Source organism: Marmota marmota, unplaced genomic scaffold, assembly GCF_001458135.2.
Source record: "Marmota marmota marmota unplaced genomic scaffold, marMar, whole genome shotgun sequence".
NCBI lineage: Eukaryota > Metazoa > Chordata > Mammalia > Rodentia > Sciuridae > Marmota > Marmota marmota.
The window spans coordinates 53587080-53599819 of record NW_025999977.1 but is presented as its reverse complement, the minus strand read 5'-3'; the positions used below and the strand labels follow the sequence as shown (position 1 = coordinate 53599819).

Sequence of the window (12740 nt, the reverse complement as noted above, 5' to 3'; positions counted from 1 at the left end):
GCACCCCCTCGTATGTGCCCAGCAGGGAGCGTGTGCCCTGAGGTGCATCTTCCCTCTCCTGCCTGGCAGAGTGGCCACAGGGACTCGGGTGCCTTGTTTGTCCACCTGAACGGTGGGTGAGGCAGTGGGCTGCTGGGCCCGGCAGACAGACCCGTCACCCACGCGGTGCAGCTGTCGGGAGAAAAGTGAGGCCCATTCCACCCACCCCTGGCGGGAACTGCCGCTCTGAGTTGGTGACCCCGGTGGTGGAGGAAGGCTGCTGCGGGGCCCGGGGGTGCTTCTGGACTGGGTGGGGCAGGCGTGGGAAGCTCCCGAGTCTCCCTGGTCCCTGGGCCCCACTGTTGGTGATTTCTGAAGATTCTCCAGAGAAGGGAAGTGGCCCAAGGGCTCAGAAGCAGCTGCCAGCCCCTGATGGCCTTCCTCAAGCACAGGAATGTCACCTCCTACTGGGCTTCCCTCTTGGAGGGCCCCTGGGCTAGCTCTTTTGGTGACAAGAGCAAATACATGTTGAATGTCTTTAATCTGAAACGCAAAATGCCCCCAAATCGGAGACTTTTTGAGTCCCAGCATGGGGCCGTGAGTGGACAATCCCACATGTGACCTCATGACTCTGGTCACAGTGAAATGCAGAGATACTGAGATCACTGTACCACATGACCTTCAGGCTAGGTGTGTAAGGTCGATGTGAAACTAAAGGATTTCCGCTGAGCTTGGGCCCCCTCCCCAAGATACCTCATTATGTACCTGCTACCATCCCCAAATCTGAAACAGTCCAAAAGCAAAAAACACTCCTGGTCCCAAGCATCTCAAAGAAGGGATATTCAAGGTGTAGTTTTTAGTGTAAAATCAGAACCAAAGAGTGAAAAGCACACTTCATCTAGAAGCCATCACTGTTGCCAGACTACATATCAGAACATGAGAGAGAGGACGGGAGGAAGGTGTGGCAGTGAGCTCTAAATGGTGACCTTGGCACAGGTCCAGGGTGGCATGGTGGCCTTGGGGCTGGAGCATGCTGAGCCGCCTCCTTGCTGCATCAACAAGTTGTAGGCTTCTTAACTGGTTGATGGCGCTCGCGTATAATCTCAGCAGTCAGGGAGGCTGAGGCAGGAGAATCGCAAGTTCAAAGCCAGCCTCATCAACTTAGTGAGGCCCTGAGCAACTCAATGAAGCCCTGTCTCAAAATAAAAAAGAAAAAGATCTGAGGCTGTGGCTCAGTGTTTGAGTGCCCTGGGTTCAATCCCCCATACCAAAAAAAAAAAAAAAAATTGGTCAGGGCCTGGCCTAGCCACTTTGATTGATTTATTGAGCACATACACTGAGTGAAGGAGGGCAACATACAAAGAGGGTGATGAAGCAGTCTCCCTCCTCTGATACTTCTTTTCTCCTTCCTCCCCTGCCCTCCACTCCCCTTCCCTCTTTCTTTCTTGGTACTGGAGGTGAAGCTCAGGGCCATGCACATACGAGGCACGCATTCTACCACTGAGCTATTTTGAAGCAGGGCCTCACGAAGTTGCCCAGGCTCTCCTCAACTTGAGATCCTCCTGCCTCAGCCTTCTGAGTAGCTGGAATCACAGGCGTGCACTGCTGAGCCCAGCCGGCTTCCTTTCTTCTTTCAATGCACATTTGTAAGTGCTTACTATACCCTCGGGCCTAATATTAGAGGCCCTAAAGATGAAAAGCAGAATAAAACGCACTCTCTGCACCTGCAGAGTCACGGTTATTCATTCAACAGACATTGATAGAAAGTCTGCTTCGCGCTGGGTACAGAGGCAAATAGGAGTCCCCCAGCTTGAGAAGACTGTGTCTGCTGCTGGGCCAGGGTAGCTGGGTGCCTCTGGAGGGCTTCCGAGGGATTTGTCCGTGGCCACACAGTTGTGTGGCGATGTTATAAGCCAGGGCAGGCAGGAAGGAAGGCGAACAGGCTCCTGGGCTGGTGGGGCTCTGGAGGAAGGTGTTTCCCGCTGTCTTGAAAGCTTTGGCCTTGGCTTGGAGGTGCCCAGAGGCAGGAGCAGTCCTGGCTTCGGCTTCCACTCCCGCGTCTTCCTGGCTGTCTGGTCTTGGTAGCTGCGTATCGTGTTGGCCCACATGACGCCATGATCCATGCCCTGTGAACACAATGCCCTTTGTTCAGGCCAGGTCCACTGGGCAGATCCAAAGCTATTTCAGGTGAGTGTCCCCTGGCTGCTGGACAGAAAGGCCTGTAAAGTGACACGGAGTTCTATCTAAGCCTATCTCTGCCCAGGGTGGCCCATGCAGCTGGCCGCTGTGTTGACACTTGAGTAGCTTCGGCGGCTGCTACCTGAGGTCCCCTCCTGATAGCTTGTGGCTTGTGCTGGGCAGTGCAGGTCACTTAGGTGTTGGATTCAGCAGCCCCTCAAGACACTGGTGACAGAAGCCCAGGCCCTGCCAGCCTCCCTGTCCCTGGAGGGGAGGAGGCTGGACTCTGGCTGCCCAGCATGAGCAGCGTGACGGCCTGTGGGGACCTGTGCTAGCCCTGGCCCCGCCTCTCCCAGGCCTCCGCTACTGTCTGCCCCACCCTGGTGCCTGGCTTTGGGTGAGGGTCAGTGGCCCTTCCTGCTGGTCACACCTTTCCTTCTGCGTGCCTTTCAGGGGGAACCTCTTTACTCGGACACTGAGTGACATTGTGAGCAAAGAAGACTTTGTGCTGGATTCAGAATATCTCGTCACGCTTCTGGTCATCGTCCCCAAGTGCGTGGGCCGGGAGTGAAGGGTTGGGGGTTGTCTTGGCCTGTGCTTGGGGATCACAGAGGGAAACTGGCACTGCCTGGTGGAGAGGAGGGTGGGTCCCTTCTGCTGTCACCAACCTTGCTTCACGTTGGGGACTGGAGCTGTGAGGAAGAGGATGCCCCTGAGGGTCCCAAGGCACTGGCGTTCCTGCACAGGGGCTCCTGGCGGGCAGATGTGTCTGCGTAACGGCAGGAGGGAGATGGAGCAGTGGAGAAGCAGCCATTTATTGAGCACCTGCTGTGAGCTTACTTCCTCCTGTCCTGGGAGATCTGTGATCATTCCCTCATCCTGTGGTCATGGTCACAGGTCACCTGGGACAGGATCAGGAAGTCATTTGTAAGAGGCAGACATCTACAGCTGAGTTCCTATAGGGACCTTCTGCAGGAGCCCTGGGACCCTCTCGGCAGGCTTGGGGATATTAGGGGCTCTCCCTGGTCCCTGCCGTGCAGCTTCCTGGGAGCCTTTCTGCCAGCAGCGTTGTGTGACTCTGCTCCCGCAGGCCAAGCTATGCACAGTGGAGGAAGACCTATGAATCCCTCTCGGACATGGTGGTCCCCAGGTCGACCAAGTAAGTGAGAGCCCGGTTTGGCCCAGGGTCCCCGGGTCCCTGGCCTGGAATTCCCTCTTGGTCCCACACCAGACTGCCGTCTCTGGAAATTGCTTCACTGCCCCTCTTCTGGGAGGCTGCCCTGGCTGCTGTCCAGCAGAGGGGCTCCTCCAGGGCCCCCTGACTCTTGTTTGTGGCTTAGCGCCCATCTTCTCCACTTGAGGGTCAAGCCAAGACCTGGCTGGAGTGGCTGACCAGGGAGTGGCCACCGCCCCGAGCAGGAGAGGAAGATGGGCTCAGTGTGTGATCTGCTGGGGTCAGAGAAGAGTGGTCAGTGGCCACTCCAGAAGTGACAGGAGACACCCAGCGTGGTGGCACATGCTTGTAATCCCAGCTCCTCCAGAGACTGAGGCAGGGCGTTTGCAAGTTTGAAGCCAGCCTGGCAACTTAGCAAGACCTTGTCTCAAAATAAAAATAAAAAGGGCCGGGGTGTAGCTTGGGGTGGAGCACCCCTGGGTTCCGTCCCAGTGCCTCAAAAAGGAAAAGGCACAGGAGAGGAGCGGGCTAAGCCAGTGTCCACGTGGAGAGCCACGGAGCTGGGAACACGAGCAGGCCAGTCCTGGCGTCAGCAGGGACAGAGCGCTGGGAACAGAGTGAGCAGCAGAGGAAAAGCCACAGGAGGCCACCAGTGCCCTGCTGTCTCCTAAAGGTCTGTGAGTAGGCAGATGGCATCTCTGTGCCCTGGGCACACTCAGTGCACAGGAGAAGCTGGGGAGGGGTGGGGATGAGAAACGCCACCTTCAGGGTGGCTGGTGGTGACCTTGGGACCTAAGCAGAGTGCAGCTGGGCCAGGAAGCAGGGGCCTCTCTGCTGTGCGGCAATGGCTTGCTCTCCTAAGAGGGTGGCGGGTCCGCAGGTGTGTGCTGTCCTCGAGGCCTCTCTGTGAGTCTGAGCTGGTTTGTGATTTGGAGGCCGCCGAGTGGAGCCACCCACCCACCTACCTTACCCCACCCGGAGCTGCCTGCTCCCCTCCCCTCCTAGAGGCCTCTGCCCTGCCTGCTCCCTCGTGGCAGGTAGCTCCCCCAGGGCCACTAACTCACTGGAGATGGCCATCAGGAGCCAAGGAACAGGACGGTCACTGCCTGAGGTCACAGGGGAGGTGGAGGAGTGAGCCGGCAGTGTGTGTGCAGGGGAGGAGAGGCCTCAGAGCTGCCCGCTGGCCTGGCCGCTTTGCTGCTCCCTGCTGCACGGGCCCAGGAATCCTAGCCTTGCCAGGCGGGGCTGCCTTGGCAGAGGGCACCTGCACAGACGATTCTGGAAAGATGTGGAGCACGGGAGTGGCTCCTGTGGGTCTGAGCTCTGAGAAACAGGAGCGGTGACCAGGCCCGCATGTGCCCGGGGCATGCCGTTGCCCAGCACTCCCAGTATCAGGGGCTTCTGGCCAATGGGACTTGGAGGTGCGTAGACCACTGGCTTCAGGAGCACCTGTGTTCCTGGGGACAGTGACACCAGTGGTCCTGTGCTGAGGCGTGCTGGGGATGCTGTGGTAGCCATATGGCACTTGGTGACATTGGAAGTGAACTGGACCTTGTGGGGTGGTTTCTACCAACTGGAAATCTACCCTGCTTCCTTCTAAGCAAGAGTGCCGAGGACTCCCTGGCCCAGCCTCCGTGACCGAAGCCCCAGAGGGACTTGATCCAAAGCCATTTAGTGAGCAGGAGGCAGCCCATCCTCCTCACTCCCCACGGCTCCCACCTTCAGATCCCTGGAGGCTCCGGGGCCCTGGCTGGAGTGGAGTGTGGAAGGGAAGGAGGGAGCCAACCCGGAGCAAGGAAACGATAAGGGTCACCTGTGGTTCCCCATCCCCTGGCTGCCAGGGCCCCCAGCATGGCCATCATGCCCAGCTCTGCAGTGGCTGACCTCCCGGGAGCCCAGCTCCAGTGCAGCTGGCTCAAGGGGACACTGGTAGACGGTGCAGTGTGTGGATTCTTTTCCCCAACAGACTGATTGCCGAGGACAACGAGGGTGGCCTCTTCACAGTGACTCTGTTTCGAAAAGTGATTGATGATTTCAAAATCAAAGCCAAAGAGAACAAGTAAGGGCGCACCATGTGGGCTCCCCAGGTTTGGTGTGTGTCCCCGGGGGTGGGGGGTGTCTGCCACTTTTGGAAGCTTCTTAGTGACAGCTCTTGTTTTCAGGTTCACTGTTCGTGAATTTTTCTATGATGAGAAAGAAATTAAAAGGGAAAGGGAAGAGATGACCAGGTTGCTGTCTGATAAGAAGCAACAGTATGTGAGTATCCCAGGCAGGCGGTGAATTTCACACAATTGAGCTGCCCCCTGAAGGCCCTTGGGGCGAATGCCCTCTTCTAAATCACAGTGTCCCCTGGGCTCACCCCTTCAGGAACAGCTGTCTCAAGGGCCTCGAGAGCAGGTCTGGGAAAGGATGGTAAGGAGGAACACAGGTGATTCCAAGGGCCATGAACCGTGAGCCCACACTGTGCCGCGCTACACCGGCTCTCGCCTGCCCTGACCTCTGCACTTACCAGAAGGGGTCATCAGCCCCCTGCAGAGGAGAACCAAAACTGAGGCCCTCCCCTCCTTTGGCTAGAGGACCCTGCCTAAGGTCTCCCTGCAGGTGGGAAGTGCAGCCCCAGGGTCACGCAGGGCAGGTGGGCTCTAGATGAATCCTCTGTGCCCAGTGTGGCCATCTCCTCGGAGCATGAATGGCGCCAGTCATCTGCTGACTTTGGCTGTGTGGCTTCCAGGGCGTCACCAGCGCCTGTATTGACCTCCCCTGTGCTCTTAGCAAAGAGAGGGTACTTAGCTGGGACTTCCGATCACAGCCACTTGGAAACGCTGTGGAGGGGGCAGCCTGGCTCACGAGGGAGAAGAACTGGAGAGACCAGAGTGTAGTTTGGAAGGAGTTGCCACCTCTCTGTAAAATGGGCACCTTGCAGACTGGGTGTCCTGTAGCTGCAGAGCCCAGAGGAACCTCTCTTTGGATGAGCATCCCAAGGAGCCCATCTGGATGGGAGGGTCTCCGCCTCTTCTCCCCCATCCCTACTGGGAAGGGTTCTTAGGAGGAGAGAGGAGGGAAGAATGAGTAGAATGTGCTCAGGCCTTGCTGAGGAGTGTGTGTAAACAGAAGGCTGTGTGTCTGTGCTTGGGGAGAAGAGCAGGCAGGAGTGTTGCACACGTGGCCGGGTGTTCGCCCCGGGCCTCCTCCCACGTCAGGCAGAAGGCCGGGGACCTACACGTCCACCTTGACCTGGGTCAGTGCTCTTTGGCAGGAAAGCAGCCACCACCTCAGGAGAGAGCATGAGCCATGGAGCCCCTAGACTGGATCCCGGAGCCCCCTGGTGCTTCCCTTTGGGGAGGAGCCAGGGCCAGGGACGTCGAACCCAGCCTGGGGACGGTTAGCCGCCTCCCCGGGAGCGAAAGCAGAGACACGTGTGTGCACCAAGCGAATGTGCACCTGTGCTCCTCAGACTGGAAGGCTGCTGGGCCCTGTGCCCCCAAGGTTGCTCCCGTCCTTGGAGCAGTGTCACAGGCCTGGCATACCCAGGCAGTGCCCGAGAACAGCAAGCCCAAGGGTGTCCCTGCTCGATGCCCGCTTGCTCACGAATGCCCTGCTGTTCTCTTCAGTTGGGCCTTCCCTGGTCGCTATGGTCTTCACCCCACACTGCCACGGTGTTCCTGGATGAGGCCAGATGTGTCCAGTTAGAGCCCTGCCAGAGGACAGGTGGTGAAGTAGGACCTTTGGCACCCACCTCCATGCTGGCAGATCTGCCAGGCTCTCTTGAGTCAGGGTGACACAAAGACGCCTGCCACCTGCCATGTGGGGCTCAGGTTGCCCACTGAGTGCCAGGCTGCCATGTGTTGTCTGCACGAGGTGTGGACTTCAGCACCCCCACGCTGCCCCAGAGAGGCTGCCAGGGCTCCCTGCAGGTGGGAGTGGAGCCCCAGGAAGCCGTGCCAGTGAGCAGAGACTGACTGGGGCTCAGCTGCAGGCGGCCCCTGCTGTCTGGAGATGGCTCTCCTCCTGGCCTGGTTGGAAGTGACACACCCCGCATCGTTATCCTTTCTGCTTCCTCCATCAGAGGCGACAGAGAGGGCCCAAGTTTCAGGGTGCGTTGACAGCACAGGGTGGAACTGTCCTGTTTTCCACCTGCTTTCAGAGACAGGAGATGGAGGGTGAAGTGGCCTCACAAGCATGCCTGACTAATTTTCTGCACGTGGCACGCATCAGTGCTCTGTGAATGCCAAGGAGGCATCTGTGGCGGGTGTGGCAGGGACACCGTGACCGAGCCCGGGCAGACCAGCTCTGCAGGCGGGGCCCTTTCCACTAGTGCCTCTTGTGCTGTCCTTATTTGCCCATGGTGGACAGTGGAGGTGTTGACCCAGGCCAGGCAGGGAGGTGGCGTGGGACCAGCCCCACTTGCTGGCGTCGGGAGCCAATGCTTTGGCTCTGCCACATCCTAACAGGCAGTACATGAGTGCCTGGGTGGGCCAGGGTGTCTGTGCTTGCTGTCACAGCTCTTCGGGCAATGAGAATTATTCTGTGTGTTTGTGATGCATGTTTGCTGAAAGATTAATAAATCATTTCTGTGCCTTTAGCAAACTTCCTGTGTTGCTCTTAAAAAGGGATCATCTACCTTCCGGGACCACAAGGTTAAGGTAACCCCGCTAGGGAACCCTGATAGGCCTGCTGCGGGGCAGACCGACAGAGAGAGAGAGAGTGAGGGCGAGGGCGAGGTAAGCAGCCCCCGGGAGTCCTGGGGGTCCCTGCGCGCATCTCCCTGCCAGCTCAGGTGTCTTCTGAGAAACCGCGTCCTTGCATTTCTGTTGTCTCATCCGGCTTGTGAGTTCTTAAATTCATTCGAGGAGCCCGGAATCACGCCTTCCTCTGATCTGCAGGCCCCTCTGGAGCTGCCCCTCCCGGCAGGGAATGGTGCTTGTGGGCCAGCGTGCTTGTGCCCTGGCCAGGTGGCTGGGGCTGGTGATGGGCAGGGCCCTGGTGGGGGTGGTGGCAGGCAGCTCTCAGTCTCCTTGTTTGGGTGCCCTGGCTGGACCTGCCCCTGACCTTGGTGGGCAGTTGGTGCTATCGGATGGAAGCTTGGGGCTCTTGAGCTCCCCCAGAGGACCGGCCACCCCAGTCTCAGTGGCTGTTGTTGTGGCCATAGATGGGGCTTGAGAAACCTCTGGAGTGGCAGTTGGTGGATGGTACCAGGACCCCAAGGGCGGGGCCTTCCCAGAAGGTGGGCTCCTTGGCTGGTCAATGTCAGAAGCTGCCCGCCGACAGCCTTGAGGTCAGGGGCTGCCCTGCCCTCATGCCCCAGTCTGTGGTGGCCCCTCGCATGTGCCTGGTGGCTGACTGGCTGAGCTTCCCCAGCACCTGACGCCCTGGACACGGTGGCCCTGAGCCTCCCCTGGGGCTCTTCCGACTCTGCTTTTGCTGGTTCCTGGGCATTTCTTCTCAGCTCAGGGCTTGCTCTGTCAACACCTGAGTCCTTTCCTGGGTCGCTTTCGGCCAGTGGCTGGAGGGGTCATGTGGCTGTCCTGTCTCTGCAGGGCCCCCTGCTGCGCTGGCTCAAGGTGAACTTCAGCGAGGCTTTTGTTGCCTGGATTCACATAAAGGCCCTCAGAGTGTTTGTGGAGTCCGTGCTCAGGTGCGTGAGGGGGCCTAGCTGTCCTGAGGGTGGGCAGGAGGGACCAGCTCTGGGCCACCAAGCTCCCGCCTTCCCCTTTCCTACAGTCTTCTTGCCCTCTGCTTGCCCTCCTGACTGGTTCTCAGCAGCTCTCTTGACTTCCTGAGGCCAGAGAAGCCCCCTCGGCCACGTGCCCCCTGCCCCTTGTCTGCTGCGCCTTCCCGTCGGGCCAGGCTCAGGCCAGGGTCACCTGGGCTTCCTCTCGTGCCTCACTCTCCTACCCTGGGTGGACTTGTTGGGCCTGAGGGGCCTAGTGGCTCCTGGAAGATGTCCCAGACTATCTCAGCCCTCAACCTCTAAGACCAGTAGTTAGGGTGGCCCGCAAAGAAAATCAAAGCCAAACCATCACCGGTGAATTTTGTTTTGCCTTATTATTTTTTTTAATAAAACCAAAAGAGGTTCACCGTGGAATATTTGAAAATTATACGTAAACAAACACAAAGGATGAATAAAAATCACCTGTACAGGACTAGAGGTGTGGCTTTTCTAGAAAGTGCAAGGCCCTGGGGTTCTATCCCAAGCACTGCTCAGGACCAAAAAGAAAAGGAAAAAAAAGTTATTTGTAATATATCCTGGGACATGCCCGTTTTGGTTTCTGGTGGGGTGTGTGAGTGTGTGTGTGTGTGGTGTGCACGCGCGTGTGTGCGTACACTGCAGACCAAACCCAGGGCCTCATGCTTGCTAAGCAAGTGCTCTATCCCTGCACCCAAGTGATTTTTAATAGATATTTCTTGATATAAGGATTTTTAATATATAATTTGTATGGAAATTTTATCAGACAGGAAATGCCTTTTCCCCCCATCCCCAGTCTTTTTTATTCTGTTTTTAATTTTTGAGACAGGTCTCTGGGGGTCTCACTAATTTGCCAAGTCTGACCTTGGACTTGTGATCCTCCTGCCTCAGCCTCCTGAGTTATTGGGATCCTGGGGAGCACCACCACTTCATTACGGGAAATGCTGTTTGAAGCCTGCTTCTCTGTCTTACTCTGATCATGTCTGTTCCCTTAAGTGTGCTGGATCTTGGCAGTGTCACACATGTTGGCTGCTGTGCCCTGCAGGCTGCTGGCTTCTCTGTTCCCTATGACCCTCTGGGTGAGCTCCAGGGACCCCTTTCCTGCCTGTTCTGGAGGGTGCCTCTGGATCCCTCTGGTCTCTGCCGGCGGTTCCCAACTTGCCCTGTTTCTTGGTCTCCAGGGTCTGCCGTTTGCTGCTGGAGGTGCTTCCTGGACAGCTGGCTCATCCTCTCTCCCTCCCGCCTCCTCTGGCATCCCTGGTTCAGCCAAGGGCCTCACCATCCCATCCATCCCACACCCCGAGTCTGGCTGCCAGCCTGGACACCTCCCATCCTTACACCCTACAACCTTCAGCCCTGCACCCCGTGATACACCGGCCTCCTCTGTCCTCACTCTCCTGTCCTCTCCCTGCTGCCGTCAGCCTCTGTGGGTCTCGGCTTCAGTTCCTCTTCTACATAAGTGTCCATGTATGTTTTTGCCCCATACAGACCCAACTCTGGTTCCTTGTTCTTCCTCCCGACACCCACACATGTACACACCTCTGCATGATACTCGTGCCCTCCTTAGAGGCCTGCTGCGACAGATCATCGCATTGAGTTACAGGGTGCACCAGCTAACCTGGTCTAGCTGTGTGTAGGAGAGAGCCCAGACCAACCCTCCTGGTGCTGGAGATGTGTTCTCAGGCCCCATGCAGTGTGGCCTGTCTAGGCCACATGGGTTTCCCATCTGCTCAAGAGACAGGTAGAGAATATATCCCTAAAAATCTTAAGTAAGTTCAGTAAAACTTCCAAGTGTTTCCCTTGAAAGTATATGCAAAAATAATTCCTTTTGAAAACTATCAATGCATGTCATCCTTTACTCCCCGTTTTTCTTGAATATAGTTATAATTCATGTGCACTGTAAAAAATTTCAAGTTCAGGGGTTGGAATTATGGCTTGGTCGTAGAGCACTTGCCTGGCATGCATGAAGTCCTGGGTTTGATTTAAAGTACAGCAGGAAAAAAATTTGATAATGGAGTTTTGTTTTTTTTTTAATTCAAGCTCAGAAATATGTACTGTTCTCAGTGCCCATCGATTACCACAGTTAGTGCTTTGAAAAGACTCGTTATTCTCCTGTTTATACTTAATGCTCTATAACTTATTTTATATTCCACTCAGATCAGTATGTGTAGAGCTATTTGATTCTTTTGGAAGGCTTTCTCATAGCCTGCCACATGAAGATACCATAATCTAAAGACATAGGGAGCCAACAAGATCCTTGGAGGAAAGACATGTAAGGGGAGGAAGTGAGCCACCGCCTCCCGGGCCCCCATCTAGCACCATGGCTCACTCCTGGCTGCTTGTGGCTTTTGTCCCCCCTGCAGTGGGAAGTCTGGCTCCTCTCTCCATCTGTTATCCAGCCTAGGGTCGATGGAAATGTTTCTTGGTTGAATAAAATCCAGGTAAAGGGGACACAGCCCTCAGTTGAGGAGGTGCTGGCTTGCCCTCATGGATGAAGGACACCAGATGCTTCAGTGACCCAAGACGCAGATGGAACAGGTGCTGAGAGCAACAGGCTGGGATGAGGTTACTGCAGCTGGCTGGGAGCTGGGTTTTGGTGGGGAAAAGATACTATTGTGGTGGTAGGTTTGGGGAATGAGATCACTCGGAAAGCTGCATGGAGGAAAAGTGCCAAGGGGGAGCCCTGACATTTAAGGGGTGAATGGAGAAGTCCATGGTGGGAGGAGGGAGCAGGATGAAAGGCTGAGGTTTAGCATGTCCTTTGGATTTGGCCTTTAGGAGGTCATTGAGAGAAGATGAAGGGCAGTGGTTGAAGTGATGTAGGACATTACTCTCAGATTTGGCTCTGAGTACGAGAGCTCTGGAGTTGAGAAGCTTTCATGTTTGATAGGTATGAAGTCACTATGGTAAAGGGAAGGGGATGGTAATGGGGAAAGGCTAAGTTCTGCAGCAACAGGACAGCTCCCACCAGTGACCTCCGCCATCATGAAGTGGTGGCTCCTCTCCCAGGCAGGCCAGGGCAACAGCCTGGGCAGCATCTTGTCTGAGGAGGAGAGCTGGACAGCTACTGCTGGAGGCCACGTTCTGGGAGACGGGGAAGGCGTAGGACAGGGATGCTGCCACCAAGAGGCAGAAGGCAGACTAGATGGGTCTTGAAAGAGGATGGGGGACCTGAAGCTACCTCCAGGCTGAAGTGGCCTTGACTGGTGGGTGACCAGGCTGAAGGATGACACAGCAGGGTGGCAAATGGAAGGGTTGCATCCTAGTGGCAGAGCAAGAGCCTAGCAGTTGCCTCAGGAGCAGACGTGTTGCCTGGCGTGGGTTAGGGATTCTGCCACCTGAGGCTGCACAGGAGGCCACCAGGTGGAGTCAAGGTTTGCAGTGCTTGACGCCAGCCATGGGAGCTGGTTAGGAAGGAGCTGAGCAGCACATCCAAGGTAGAGGGCTCTCCAGAGGGTACAGCAGCCTCTCTGCTGACCACAGATGGAACAAAAGGAATGGGGGGCAATTAACTGGGCCTATCCTCTCACCTGGGATCTACCCAAATGCCAGTCACCCTGCCAGCCACTATGGCACCTGCTTCTAGGAAGTAAAGGCAGCAGGAAGAGGTTGGGCTTGTGCTGTCAGCCAAGCAGGAGCACCTGTGGCTGCTTCACTGGCCGGTTCACATGGCCTTTCTGCAGCTCTAACGGGAGAGCTCTGTATCCCAGGAACCCTCTGCAT

General features: G+C 56.5%; 1 protein-coding gene across 14 annotated transcripts in view; it reads left to right on the top strand.

Moving 5' to 3' along the window:
• The window catches only part of Atp6v1c2 (ATPase H+ transporting V1 subunit C2), a 48255-nt gene that overhangs the window by 34483 nt on the left and 1032 nt on the right, over nt 1–12740 (top strand). For 2 of the 14 annotated variants that reach the window (XM_048804812.1, XM_048804814.1), the window contains exons 7-13: nt 2611–2709; nt 3248–3316; nt 5298–5390; nt 5494–5587; nt 7915–8283; nt 8481–8555; nt 8869–8966. In XM_048804812.1, coding sequence (XP_048660769.1) covers nt 2611–2709; nt 3248–3316; nt 5298–5390; nt 5494–5587; nt 7915–8283; nt 8481–8555; nt 8869–8966 — 897 coding nt within the window. Of the gene's footprint in view, nt 1–2610; nt 2710–3247; nt 3317–5297; nt 5391–5493; nt 5588–7914; nt 8639–8868; nt 8967–10505; nt 10759–11380; nt 11556–12740 lie in introns of those variants that run through there. The other 12 variants (XM_048804810.1, XM_048804811.1, XM_048804816.1 and 9 more) reach the window with 9 other exon arrangements.